This window comes from Hyperoodon ampullatus (genome assembly GCF_949752795.1).
Source record: "Hyperoodon ampullatus genome assembly, chromosome: 13".
NCBI classification, from domain to species: domain Eukaryota; kingdom Metazoa; phylum Chordata; class Mammalia; order Artiodactyla; family Ziphiidae; genus Hyperoodon; species Hyperoodon ampullatus.
In genome coordinates this window covers 76,843,747-76,859,069 of record NC_136926.1, presented here as the reverse complement: position 1 = coordinate 76,859,069, position 15,323 = coordinate 76,843,747, and the positions used below count along the sequence as shown (strand labels likewise).

Genomic DNA, 15,323 nt, shown 5'->3' with positions numbered 1-15,323 from the left:
TGAGGAAAAATGCATTTTCTTTCCCCTCTAGGTACAGGGAGACATGGCTTTGTTGAAAGCAGAAGGAAAGATTCAAAAAACAAGAAAAATACACAGCGACTTGCCATAATGGCTGTGCTTAAAGTTAGCAGAAATTCTCCTAAAGCACACGTCGATGTTACGGGCAAAATATTTGTTAAAAAAGGCAGCTGAGACAGACGTCTATAAAACTAAACTCAAGGCAGACCATGATGAATGCTGAAACACGCGGGCAAAACCAAACCACAGGAACATCAGAGAAATCTAGGAAATCCTCATGAGGTGTTATTTCAGTTGGGTCCTGAAACAGGGGTGATTTTAACAGACTGTAACAAAAGAGGGGGTGCAGAACGAGCCAAGACCCTGGGACAGGAAAAGGCAGGGTGTCCTGAGTGGCTGCCAAGCCCGCGGTGGCTGCCAAGCCCGCGAGCCCTGGGAGCCCGAGAGGTGAGAGGCGGCTCAAGGGGCTCACGGCAGGGCTTGAATTTCACAGCAAACGTTTAAGGTTCTAAATAGAGGATTAACAAATTGATCCCCGAGACACGCCCAGGACAGGTTATAGTACAGTAAGAAACTAGAATCTGAGAGAAGTGAGGCTTTGCACAGTCTGTGCATGAAAAAAAGACCTAACTAACAATGGGATTGGTGAGGAGGGGTAAAAAGGATGATGTCCTTTGTCTGGCGTGACTTGGCCTTTAAATGACTGAATACAAAGAGGAAAGGTGAAAAGAGTAAGGCCAGAGTTTCCAGCCTGGGAGGCTGGGGAGGTCATTATGGGAACAGGGGCACATCACGAGAGGTTATCCATCATGCAAGCAGCACTGAAGCATCTCTACAGCCTGTAAGCCAGATCTCTCAAGGAACTTGAGGATGCAGTATGCCCACGAGTTTGAGATACTTGGCCCTTGCCTTGGAATCAGTCTGTTTTGTGACATTAGCTTTTTTTTTAAATTTTTTAATTTTTACTAGAGTATAGCTGATTTACAGTGTTGTGTTAGTTTCTGCTGTACAGCAAAGTGAATCAGTTATATATATACATACATCCACTCTTTTTTATATTCTTTTTGCATATAGGTCATTACTGTTTTGTCACATTAGCTGTTGTAAGTTATTTTCTTTAAAATTGCAGTATAAAATTCACTAAAAACTACAAATGTTTCTAATTTTGTATGCCACTATTCCTTGACCTTAACTAAAATGACAATCCCATACAAGATGGCATGGTAAAGCAAGAAATCCAAGCAAGGAAAAGGCCAAATTTCTACAGAGAAGCAAAGGGACACTTACTGAGGCTGTGTAGAGGGTCTGACGATATGGACTGAAAAAAGCTGTGTACTTTCTGATTCTGTAGAAAAGCTCGTGATGAAGTTGAAAATAGCTGCCTGCATATAAAAAGAAAAGACATTCATTAATTTCATGTACTACAAATCCATGAGATAGTTTAGATTGTAAACAAACCCAGTGGCAGTTTAATTCAGGTATAAAAAATTGTTTTCCTAAGGAAAAGAATATTATTTTCTAATGTATTTCCCATAGGAGGAAGTGAATAAAAGACTTATTTACAAGAATCTAATAAACAGGCTTATTTTTAATTTTATATAATCTAGTGGTAACGCTTCAATTCTAACCAACTATGTATTATTTCAGCCTTTTACCCAAGTGGTCCAATAGTCGCCTTTCTGCTCAGAAAAACAACTTCAGTTTCTTTACCCTTCTTCATAGGTGTTACTTTTCATCATTTGGGTGTACCATGAAGGCACCTTCCCACAGTCTGAAAGTAAGAGGTTGGGAAGTTCGGGATGCAGGAGTTCTGGAAACTACGAACGGAACGCAGCGGCCAAGTTAGTTACAAGTATTACTACAGACTAAGGTATGACTGATGATTCACCTCAATATGTATCATAACACAATTCTAAGCTGTTATCTTTAAAAAACAGCTTTCCTCATGTTTTATTAATGTCATTAAAAGATTCCAACTGGAGGTCTTCCCCACAAAAGGGACTCTGCAGAAAGGGGCATAGTTACAGCACAGTTACTTGGGATCTGAATACCAGCTCAATCACTTAAAAGCTGAATCACCCTAAACAAATTATCTGGCCTTTCAGTTCCGATTTCTTCTTAGGGAATATACTAACATTCTTCAAGGTTATGACACTCAAATGGTATACACATATTAAACTGTCACCCTGCTCAACATCCAAACCCCCTTCCATTACTTTTGAACATTTTAAATGCTCATTTAAAAATTTAATTCTTAATGTCTCCCCAAGGTTTTGGACCTATCATTCAGATTAGTTATAAAATCATCAAAATACCCTATCAAGAGATGACCCCTATGGACCAAAGTTGCCTTGTGCGTTAGACAAAATTGCTTCTTGGTTCTCAAAGGTGGAGGCAAATATTCAATAGGAATACAAAGGGAGGAAATGAAGAGATGGAAGAGAAATTGAGATACAAAGTATGGAGCTAATCTAAATTTCCAGGTGTGAACACATTACCTAAGGCTGAGGATTAAAATCCAAAGGCATCTACTGCCCAGTTACATTTACAAACCAAATTAACTGGTCAAAAGTACAGGCATATCCAGTATAGGAAAACCACACCTGAGATAAAGGCAGGGGCTTGGTTGGAATCAGCATACGGACTCAAGTCAGGGTTCATTGCTGCATAACCACAAGATGGCAGTTATACTCAACTAGAACCCAAAGTGGCTATAAACTACTCAAGCAATCAAATAAGAAAAACAGGATTACATTTTGACATAACAGAAGTCATCCAACCCCAAATGTACATTTCAGTGCCATACCTTCATTTTCCTAATTTACAGTGTACTTGGAAGTAAATGCAGTATGTCCTGTACCAATCCAATCTCCACTTCACTTATAAATTCATTACCTACCTCTTGCTTTCATTTCTCCCTCTCCTTTATAATTGCTACATTTCTTAAATGAATTATAGCAATACTAATCTAAAATTCACAAACTGAGAATAAGTGTCCTAAAATCCAGTTAATGGTGTTGAGACCACAGGCTAGCCATACAAAAAAATCAAAGATGTTTTTAAAAGGAAGTATTACGAAGAAAACATTTTAAAAATATAATTTTTGAAGAGAAAAAGTCTTTTCAAGCTGGACACAAAACCCTGAACCTGTAAGAGAAAAGACTGATAAATCCAACTACATAAAAATTTAAACCTTTTTCATGGTCAAGAAATAATGACAAACAGTGCTCCTTTCTTTTATCTAACAAATAACTCTTATAAATTAGTAATCAATAAAAAAGTGAAAGGGACTGAAAAATTCACTCAGAGGAAAGTACAGATGGCCACTCAAATACAGAGTAAAATGAGATACAGTCTTCCTTTTTTAGAGACTGGCAAAGATGAGAAGTTGAGAGTATTTATGTCGGCTGAGGTGTGGAGGAGATGCAAAAATAAGGCTTCTGAGGGTATAAAGTGCTGCTGCCTCCTGAGAAGGAACCTGGAAGTACCGCATATTAAAAAATGCACACTGTGCTTCTGACCAAAAATTCCAATTCCACACATTTCTCTTACAGAGAAGTGTGTTAAGAAACATATATGTGGACAGTCACTGTAATATTCTTGTAGTGTTAAAATATTTAGGAAGAACCAAAACAGCCATAAAATACACTGATTAGTTTAATTATGGTACAACTAAAAATAGAACATTATGTAGCAAATAAAAAATGAGGCAGCAATCTTTTTACATGTACTGATGCTTTACCACGTCCAATATATTTAAGGAAAAGACTAAGTGGCAAAAAGGTGTGCAAAGGAGAGTTCATTTGCGCAAAGGAAATACACACAAATAAACAAATTCAGGGATGTGTACATGCACAGAAAATTTTTGGAAAGGTATGTAAGGTTTTAATGAAGGCCACTTCTAGTGCCTAGACTTGAAGAAAGGGATATTAGGGACTTTTCACATTACACCTTCCTTTGCATTCTCCACAAATAGCTTGAATAACATCTTTATAGTGAAAAGGCTATCCACACACACACACACAGGATCATATGAGGAGAACCCTAAAAGCTATAACAAGGAGTCCAACACATACTTCTTCTCCTTTTTTTTTTTTTTTTTGTGGTATGCGGGCCTCTCACTGCTGTGGCCTCTCCCGTTGTGGAGCACAGGCTCCGGACGCGCAGGCTCAGCGGCCATGGCTCACGGGCCCACTCCGCAGCATGTGGGATCTTCCCAGACCGGGGCACGAACCCGCGTCCCCTGCATCGGCAGGCGGACTCTCAACCACTGCGCCACCAGGGAAGCCCCAACACATACTTCTTAATTGTGGTGTTGGCCAAGAGCCAAGTTTCTGAAAGTGGCTCCTTGTGGAAGTATTTTTTTCCCTCTGAAAACCTCAAACTTACAGAGAAGTTGCAAATAAAGAGAATTTTCTTTCTAAACCATAAATAACTGACCTCTGCTGCCCCAACCCCGGGTGAAACATAAGTATTCCTACAAAGACATTCTCCTACAATCAAAATCAGGACGCTAACACTGATAAATTGTGACCTCCTAACCCCTATATGCCATTTAAATTTTGCCAATTGATCCCAAAGTATCCTTTTTACCACAAAGACCCAGTTCAGATCCTGCGCTGCATCCAGCTAGCCGTGCTATCTTCTCAGCCCTCCCTCGACTGTCCTGGCTTTAAGAGGACAGCGCAGATATTTTGTGGAATGGTCACAATTTGGGTTTGTCTGCTGTTTCCTCGAGATTAGGTTCACTACAGGAACATCACAGGAGTGAGGCAGTGCTCCTTCGTTGCCGCCTGCTGTGTGGTAGGCGACCCTGAGTCAAGTTCACTGTCCTGGATCCAAGGAGCATCTGTCAGACTTCTCCACCCAGAGTTACTCTCCCTCCTTTAGAAGTAATAAGCACTGGGAAATGACTTTGACAATGTAAATGTCCTAGTCCTCAAACGTTCAATCTATTCGTTTATTATTTATTTCAACATGGACCCATGGTTTCCTGTTTTATTCAACGTTACTGTTCTTATTTATTTTGATGTTCAATTTGCTCCAGATTTGACCACTAGGAGCCCCTTCAAGCTGGCCTTTGTCCTTGTGACCAAGCCAAACATTCCCTGAGCGCTTCCCTGCTCTCTGGCACAATGGGCTCATCTTGTATTTTTCCTCCTCCAGCCCTGCAATCAGCTTCTCCTCCAAGGAGCCCTAGCTCTGTTCAGTGGAGAACGGAGTTACAAGTCAAGCTCTGGATACCAGGGATGCCCACCACTACTGGGGTGTGGCTGCTTCCAGACCCTTTCAATGACCAGAGCCAGGGAACACATGTGTACACACACAACCATATTTATTTCTGTATCTACCTATATATACTGAAAATCATGAGTCTGCACAGATATCTTTAATTTCATTCTGGTTTTCTCCTTTCCATACCATAACTCTCTTCTCCAACAGAGAAACTTGCTTCTCATGATTCTTAATATACACCCTAACTAGGCCCAGCCCCGTGTAGTAAGCTCATCTGTCTCCCACTGCTTCTCCCTTCGGAGCCCTGCGCATACACCCTCCTGACCCCATCTGGGCCCCACGCCCTGCCAGGCCACCTGTCACGTGTGCACCCTCTGGAACATTAGGCCAGGCCTCCCACCACCATCACCGGGGGGCGAAATGACTTCCCTCCCCAGAGGCTGTCACAAAGCGCAGACACCAGGCTCGCGCTGCCACCCCCCACCCCCGTACCACAGCTGCACAAGCCCCTCCTGAGCCACCTGTATGTGCGGGGGCCTGAGAGCTCGCCACCCTCTAAGGCGTGCTCTGCGGACCCCGCGCCCCCAGCAGCCTAGAATCCCAGCACTGCGCCCACCCCAGTACTGTGGGGCACGACTCTGCCCTTTAACAGGCTCCCCAGGGATGTACACGCCCACCGATGCTTGAGCAGCAGCACAGGGGACTCTTCCTCACCCAACCCCACCCCATCTCAGCCCTGGAATGCTCTCTGTGCCCACCCCCAAGAGACCCAGCCCCTCCCACTTCTCCTCGTCCTTCTCTGGACCCTCCCACTGTGCCCTCTGGGACGCCCGCCCTCAGTGAACGGGCTGCGCGGGCGGGGCGCTCCTCTGAGGCTGCTCCCCGGCCACTCCACGTCTGGCTCCAGCCTCCAGGTCGCTCCTCAGTCCCTCCACGCCTTCCATCGTGCTCGTGCTCGTAGGGGGGCTTCGAATCGGACCCTCCCGCTCTCTGCTCCGCTGCCTTTTCCCAGTCACTCCCTCCATCTCCTCTCTGGTTTCCCTCATTTGCTTCCAAATCACACCCTAAATCTTGTCATACAATGAAAATACCCTCCCTCCCGGATTTCTGCTTCTGTCCCCAGCCCCACCCCAACCTGAGAATACTCAGGGGGCCTCGGGGGCAGCAGGAGGGTCACTGCGTGAAAAGGCTTGCACCTCTGCCTCAGCAAGTCTTCCTCCCAGGCTGGGCCCGCTTAGCTTCAGAGGGCAGATCAGTCTCACCTAAGCCCCGACTCTAAGCCACAGACGCGCCAACACTGCTTTCACTATTTTACTTATTAATAACTGCAAGTTTCCAGTATAACAGCATTTGTTTCCTTGGCCGTTATCCCTTAGTTTCTCTCTCCTAAAGGGGGGCCCTCAGAGAGGGATGAGCGCCAACAATGACCGAAACCACACTGCAAACCTCGGCCACCCTTCACTTTCCCACCCATCAGCCTAACCTTACTCAGCAGCTTAGATCCAAAACCATCTCCAAAGCTGAGCTCTTGGACAAGGGCCTCTTCCAATAAATATTTTATGGTGAAAATAAGAGGTTTCACTGAGTATTTGCATACTTTAGAAACGATTTTTATGATAACAGACAGCTGAAAAGTACAATGATATGAGAAATTCATTTGGTGTCTACTACTAGCCTAGATCTAAATAACACAAGGATTAAAAGTCCATTCTGAAAAGTACTCCAGAGGAGGAATCTCTGTGATCTCCCCTAGAACTCCAGCCTCAGCCCCGGGAAGGCCACGGCCCAGCCTGGGAGGCTGCCGGGGAGGTGCCAGTAAACCGTTACCTCAGGATGGGCTCCAGGTCAGGGTGCCGCCGTTCTTCCCTCTTCAATGAGCCCTGATTCAGGGCTCTTAAGATGGTCTTGTCAAAAGTCTCCGAGGACAACTCCTTTGGAAGCTAGGAAAGAAAAACCGCACGACCGACGTTAAGTTTCTCACTTACTGGCAAATATGTCACACACCAGAGGCACAAAAGGAAGATGAATGCCTCCTACTCAGAAATCATCCCTAAGCAGTTCCTTTTCTAAATCTTCCCCAAAAGCGGCACCGCACAGGGCACCGCGGGGTCCCGAGGGAGGGGGCGGGGCCCAGGGTGCCGGCAGCGCTAAGCCTGCTCCCGGCCCGCCGGCACTCCCCTCCCATCCCAGGACACCGCACCACGGTTCTTTAGTGAAATGGAGCCCTTCGCAGGGCAGGGAGTATTATTTTTATCCTCAAATAGTATTCTGAAAACTGTGATCTCTGCCTTTATAGTTATCACTTTTGTGCCTTCTGTATCACGTGTGAACCTCAGGCCATGTCAGACTGTCAACGCTACACACCAAATAAAGACCTGGGTGTGAAAGATGGGGTGAAAACTCAGAATCTTACATAAAAAGATTAATTGGAGGTTTAGTAACATTTTCCTCAGTGTGATGGAGGTTGCCTCAGAGCCATGTACAAGAAATCACAAAAAAATCATCACTTGACCAAGAAAATTTTTGTTTGTTTGTTTGTTTTTGTGGTACGCGGGCCTCTCACTGCCGTGGCCTCTCCCATTGCGGAGCACAGGCTCCGGACGCGCAGGCTCAGCGACCACGGCTCATGGGCCCAGCCGCTCCGCGGCATGTGGGATCTTCCCGGACCGGGGCACGAACCCGTGTCCCCTGCATCGGCAGGCGGACTCCCCACCACTTCCGCCACCAGGGAAGCCCCTAAGAAAATTTTTTAATTAAATAAAATGACTTAAAACTTTGTTTTTATTAACTAGTTGACCTATTAAAATGCCTAATAAATTGATCCCTTATAAAACTAATTTTCCAAGTCTTTCAAGAAGTCGAAGTTTTAAATTTGACTTTTGATAACTAGTCTTTGCAATTAACTCGGGAACTGCAGGCATTTTCACTAAAATTAAGAATAGAACCATTAACACATTTATCTAAGGTGCCACGGGAATATAACAATCTATACAAATTTGTGAGTTTACATATTAATTTTTAATTGGAGAACCCAAAGTAAGTATTCTTCTGACAAATAAGCATTCTGAGTCAACAATTCAGAAATGGAAAATTTAACAAAGGTAGCGTAAGTATTACTATTTTCGGCACAGTAAGACTATGGAATCAAGATGTTATAACAGAATGAAGCTCTTCCTGGCCCTTCTATTAACGTGGTAAGGTCAAACGCTCTGCTGGCATTCCACACACCCACTGTGTAAATCACATCCTCAGACCACTAACAGGAAGAAACACGTTCTGGATCTACACATTTTTCCAAACAAGGAAATGACTATTCATTTCAGTATTTATACTTTGATGTTATCATTTTAATACAGATTTAGAACATTAGGCATATATCACATTACCCATTTTAAAGACAATTTCTCCTGAATATCTGTACACAGCCAAAACCAGCTTCAGTGGAGAAGCTTATTTCAACTACCGAATGACTGATGGCTCTTCTAAACACAGGAAGGTGAGAATATATTCGTTTTCACCTGGTCAGTGACTGCTCACGTGACTGGGCAGAGTGCAGATATGCAGCCATCAGTATTTGCAAACTGATTTATTTTCAAGTGCTTTTATCTTCAATATCCAGGGACTACTTCCAGTCCTAGAGAAAGGCATATTCGCTAAAAATACATGTCTCTTCTATACAAGTCACTCGAACTTTCTCACCTGCCTGGTCTTTGTTCCAGCATACCCAGTCCCCCACCTCCAGGGCCCCGGCTCAGCCACAGCACAAGCTCAGCATGCTGGAAGGCATTCACACCTCGGTACAAGTTTTTCTTTAAAAACACTGAGGCCTGACGGATAAGCATCTACAAAATCTCATTACAATTTGGTTTTTGCAACTCTCCCCATTAATCCATTCATTCATTGAGTCAACATATAGTTCAAACTCCGACTCCGTCCTAAGTACTGTTTCTGGCACTGTGGATACAGCAGCGAGGATGAAACAAGAACCCTGCCTTCATGGAGCTTCCTTTCTGGCAAGGAGAAACAACACAGGTGCCAGACACAGCTGTCAAGGAGCAGCAGGGGAAGGAGGCCAGGATGTGGAGGACAGAGGCTGCTACGGATATGGAAAAAAGGATTGGAAAGCACTGGCTTCAAACTCGCTACAGCAAACTCACTGACCTTCCTCACTATGGCAAACTTTAGGTGCAGTTCAACAGCCTCCACAGAAGTTAAAGACTGTCAGTATGTACAGGTTGTCAAGCGGACAGCTTATGTAGATGATTTTAAAAGGAAGATGAAAAGGAAAAGAGACATATGGTAAACTTGAGAGGATATTTCATAATCGGCAATTCATTCCTAGAAGTATGCTAGTTGCCAATTATTTCATATAACCTGATAAGGCATTGGTCCTATGGAAAAAACACTATATTCAGATGTTGGCTAAGCAGGGGGACCATTAATTATTGTGATTTTGAAGATCAAATTATTTATTTCGGGCTGCATTTTTTTTTAAAAAACACCTAAGCCTTTAGAGAAATTCTGTGACTGAAAAATGAAATCTGTCAAGACAAAGAGTAGATAAAGTTTAGGGAAACCCAGAGGAGAGACCCTGTCGGGTGCCAGGCACAGAGCCACCAATGATATACATCTCAGCAAGGAACCAGGAATAAGGTTCCCCCCCCCGTTTTTTTTTTTTTTTAAACGTGGAAAACCATCAATTCCTTATATTGGTAATGTAAGGTAACAAAATCTATGTTTAAAATAACATGACATTTTCTACAGCAATGTTCATGAAGAGTTGTAAACCAGCCTCTATACACACGCTTTAATTTTCCTGGTGTTTGTTTTGGCACTAAGGTTTTTGGATTCTGTGTACCAGCGGTCCCCAACCTTTTTGGCACCAGGGACCGGTTTTGTGGAAGACCATTCTTCCATGGACCGGGGCGGGGGGTGGTGGGATGGGATGGTTCAGGCAGTGATGCCAGCGATGGGGCGCGATGGGGAGCGGCAGGGGAAGCTTCGCTCACCGCCACTCACCTCCTGCTGCGCGGCCAGTTCCCAACAGGCCGAGGACCGCTACCTGCCCGCTGCCCGGGGGTTGGGGACCCCTGCTGTATATCACGTAAAAATCATTTTAACAACAAAATCTGTACTTTTACCTTCAGGAGAAATTCCTGTAGTTCTTGGTGGGTTTTTGTTACTGTTGTGACTGAAAGATCAGACCAATTTACCTGATTTAAAAAGAAAAAAAAAACACGTTATACAGTTATTTCTTAGGCAGGAACTGACTGGAAAAAAAGCCATGTGTAAAACAAATGACCTTACTTTAACTTTATCAAGATTAACAATTAGAAATATAAAGTTCATCTGGTATTGTCATAATTTCTTCAAAACTGTTAAAATTAACTGTATATTGACATTCTACTTAAAAAATTTTAATAACTCCTTTCAAAGCACATGGTTTTCAAAACAAGCTGTCTTCTAAAAATGTGACTATACTTTAGTAATTTTTCAGAAAGGGAAATGTCTTACGTTCCTTTTGGTGACATTGTAGGGACTCTAGAATGACACTTCGACAGCACAGATCTATGCCCCAAGAAAAAAGAAAAACTCGATCTCCTGGAACTTATTAAATATACATTCTTAAGAGAAATACCAAGTTTACTGCCCTTGTTTGGTAGTACTGTATTGCATTTTTATGGGGACTTATGGTTTATGAAAAGATTTCATCTTTATCTTAATGCTTTACAATCCTATTAACGTAGATGAGGCAGATATGACTACCTCCGTTTTCAGATGGAGAAACTAAAACTCAAAAAGGTTAACTTACTTAGATTCAACTCTAGGTAAGCAGAAGAGCCAGAACTAAAATCTATTACCTACCTACTTCTTGGATACCTTTAACTCAGTGGACTCGATGGTAGCCCACTAATAATTTCTACTTCACAATTATTTGAGCTGAGTGAATACTTGAACTATGCTAATACATAAGCCTTACCAACCAATCATGCCACAATTAACCAGATACTTAAGAATACATACAAAATTTTATCTAGCAACCCTCAAATATCCTTATTAACTGGCACATCTTTTAAATGATTTTTAATTATTCAAATGTTTGTTGAGCAGCTACTTGTGTCAGACACTGTTCTTATGAAAGGATACAGGAGTGGACAAGACAGTGAAGCCTCTGCTGGCTGAGGTCAGAGTCTAGTGCAGGAGTCAGATTAGAGCCAATGAATGTACAAGGAGTTCCATCAGTGATCAGTGCTCCAAAGAAAACGAGCTGGGCATGCAGCAGGAGCTGGGAGAAGCACGTCAGAGGGGTGCCAAGAAAAGCCTCAGAGTAGGGGCCGTCGAGCCTGTGTGTGAGCTGAAGGGACGTCAGCTGTGCCAGGGTCTAGGGGAATATCGTTCCAGAGCCAGAGGACAACGAAGGCCTTAAGGAAGGAATGCGCTTAGAGCTCCAGCAACAAAAGGAGAGCTGGTCTAACTGAATGAAGAGAGCAGGGGGACTTGTGTTAAATGTTACAAAACGTAGGTGAAACATGGAGATAAGGACTTAAAATTTGAAAACTGAGGATATTTCTCACAGAAGAAGGCAGAAGCCAGAGTCCTGAAACTCCAGCTAATGTACTAAGCAAGTCAGATATGGCGAGATGCAGAGGATGAAGATTCCTGCTCTCTAGGAGATGACAGCCTTCTGGAAAGAAAAATCATGTAACCCAAATTAAGAATCTGGGAAAGGGATGATGGTGGTACACCTGGGATGAATGAAAAAACGTTCTGCTGGAGGATCAGAAATGACTTTGTGAGACAAGTACAGCTAAAGTTGGGCAAGCAACACCTTTGGGTAGGAAGTGAAGTGAGGACGCACAGAAACACAGCGTCCTTCCATGTGGCTTCAAGGCGTGGGCAGTCCCACATCAGAAGAAAGGGCTTGACAGCGAAGCCCGAGCAGGGAGGAAGGCAGACGTGGACTCGGAATGCACATCACAGTCAACAGGCAAAAAGGAGCCGTGGGGACTAACAGAGCTGGGCTCTGCAGTTAATCAGAAAGCTGTGTGAAGGACAGAATGACAGCAGAGCAATTAGAGATAAGAAAAGCCAACAGAGGCCAGAAAATAAAAGCCTTGGAGAAAGAAGAGGGGGAGAAAAATACCAGGAAAAGACAATGCCTGTGATCTTGACTTTTAAAAATACTGGTGAATGTTTACTTTCACTTTTTAAAGATATATCTTACACCTTAAGTCTAAGGCTCTTATTTCTTTTTAATAAAACTGTCAGAGTAACTTTAATGTGATACAATTTTTAACACTTGGCAAACCATGCAGTATATACTGAAAACAGTACATTCCCTTAATTAAGACAGACACAGACATGGGTATAGCTTCCCTTAAATTGGCAAACCTGCCATTAAGTTGTTCCAAAGATCAATTTTCATTCTTTCCAAAAGATCATTTAACATAGTACGAGATATCTTTTTGGGTGATGAGAGTAGCTTACTTTGAAGGTGTACTCCCAATATTTGTCAGCCCTTTTTCTCTGGACTCCTTTCAACATTATCTTCTCAATGTGTACAGCTGAAAGAAAGAAAACATGCTGACTTGTTCTACAGAGACTAGATACATATTTCAGTTACCCAACCTGACAAAGCCAAACGATTAAGCTATTTATCTTCATCTTTACTACTAGCCTTAATCATGAAATAAAACAAAGAAAACCCAGAAGCACAGCAATGTGCTGTCCATCCGTGAGGTAATTTATTTCTATATCCACTAAGCATGCTGAATGGCTGAAGTCATTTCAAGCACTCTGCTAAGCACCAAAGATAAATAATAAAAGGCGCCTGCAGTGAAGATTATTTTTCTAGATGAAGTCTTCAGAACTGTTAATTCAGATTACCACAAATACAGCACTTTAGAGTCATTCAGTTATTTATGCATATTAGGTGTAAACTAAAAAAATTTTTTTTTAATTGGGGGGAAAAAACCCTTCAAAAGTAATATGAACTGGTAAAAATTTCCTTCCAATTGAGAATTTAAAAATTGTTTTTCTCGAATGCGACCCTTAATATCATATAACAGTAACACAAACTTAACATTATAACAAACTATGATGGTTCACTGTAGCAAAATTTATTATACAGATAAAATAGTGATTATAAATTACATTAATGGCTTAAGAACAATTACTCTGAATTGAACCAGATAAGATGGTCAGCTTACTCGCGAATAAGCAAAAGTGCAAATCCCCAAACTACTCATTTCATACATCCTTCAGTAAAAGTTATCACCTTATCAAGTAAATCTCTTTACAAATTGAAAAGAGCCAGTCTACTAAGCATAATATAAGGACTTAAGGAAAAAAAAAAAAGATTGTTGCTCACGGTGTAAGTAGAAGAAATAGTCATGAAGATGATAAAGGTCACAGGGAAGAAGTTAGGAAAGTGACTCAACAGAAGGTCACTGTTGGATTCAGGGGACAGGAGATGGAGAAGAAAAGGGAAGGACTCACTCTGCCTTAAAAGAAGAAGTTAAAATAGGCAAAGTAGAATATACAAAGTAACAAAAGTATACAGGAAGAATTAAGATTGCTGTAGATCACAGAAGGTGGGCACTGAGAAAGCAGGAAACATAAGATTACAGAAATTTGCTGGTAAACAGGTATAATAAACGAAGGAGATACCATTACCAGTATTTTGTGTTAACTTTCCAAATGTATAGTGTTTGGTGGCCTGCTTCTGGGCCAATTTCCCTTGGTGGGTGAGAAATGTTGAGAGCGGGACAAAAGAAAGTCTCAGAAGCCAGGTGAGAAGCCTTCAATTGCTCACAACTGCTGCAGTATGATAAAAGCCAAAGTGGGGAAGTGAGAGTCTGCTGTTTCCAAAAGCTGTTCTATTAAATTATGTGAAGGATGATGCTATTAAATAAAAACCACCTGAACTAATCAATGTTCCAAAATATGAAGCAGCTTTACTTCTAGGGAAGGGGACCACTGGGGCAGTGTGGGTACGGCAACATGGCTATGGCTTCAGCCTTGATTTCAAGTTATACCTGCTGTGATCTATCAGAATCAAGATGAGGAAAACAAAGGAGTATGTGGTGAGGAATGGCTGATAACAGGAGATCCCCTAACCCTCATAAATTAAAACTGAAAAGCATGGACTGTGTACACTTGTTTACAAATTAAGAATAAAGGAAAAACCATCTATGAGTACCACGTTACAGTTAATTGTTACCTTTTTGATGTAGTCTTTATGTTTTTTTTTTTAATATCTTTACTTTTTTAAAAAAAAGGACCTTCACTGCAAAACCAAACTCTGCCTTAGGTTACTGGTAGGCTCACTGAGCCTGGCTGAAGCAGTTCATTCATGATTCGAGTAGTTTAATAGTATTGAATAGAAGTAATTCTGTAGACATTTTCTAAACATTAAACATTCACACCTATTTTTCCTCCGTGAAGAAAAATGCATTACACGAAAGGATTATTACTGGAATTAAAAGGAAGCAAAACGACATCAACTCAAAGCCGTTATAACTGAATGTGATGCTAACTGTACATCCTTCACCCTTCCAAGACCGCCCAGGCGGCAGTCTACATTTGCCATTTCAAATTTCCCTCAATACAGGTTAACGGACTCCCCAGATGTGAGGAGAAGAGAATATCTGAACTCATTTCTTTTCAGGTGGCAATGTCCTTTCACTCTTCCACCCAGTCCTCCTGAAAACTGCATTACCGCAGGAAGAACGGGCTTGTAAGGAATTTCTTCACTCTCTTGCCGTGAACTTCTGTAAAATTAATTTCTTCAGTAGACACTGAGCACATTCTACAGATAAAGCACTATGCTAATACTCTGGGAGTAGGTTAAGGTCTTTGTCCTCCAGAAGTATGCAATCAGATTTAAGACAAGGGACCACAAGGCAGAACCAAGTAAGTGTGGGCTGGGACAGGCCAGGGGCTGCAGAGCCAGAACCCAGACACAGAGTCAAGGAAGTGGGAGGGCTGGCATTTGAGCTAAACCCAGGGCCTGTAGGCTTTCTCTACTTCAAAAAGGAGAAAGTGGAGTGAGTTAACCAATGTCAATA

General features: G+C 42.3%; 1 protein-coding gene across 1 annotated transcript in view; it reads right to left on the bottom strand.

Moving 5' to 3' along the window:
- The window catches only part of ZCCHC2 (zinc finger CCHC-type containing 2), a gene marked incomplete at both ends in the record, with an annotated part of 47,139 nt that overhangs the window by 18,584 nt on the left and 13,232 nt on the right, over window positions 1-15,323 (bottom strand). Inside the window, 4 exons of the mRNA XM_079717571.1 lie at window positions 1,306-1,400; window positions 7,081-7,193; window positions 10,395-10,466; window positions 12,742-12,818. Of these exons, the coding sequence (XP_079573697.1) occupies window positions 1,306-1,400; window positions 7,081-7,193; window positions 10,395-10,466; window positions 12,742-12,818 (357 nt within the window). The remainder of the gene's footprint in view (window positions 1-1,305; window positions 1,401-7,080; window positions 7,194-10,394; window positions 10,467-12,741; window positions 12,819-15,323) is intronic.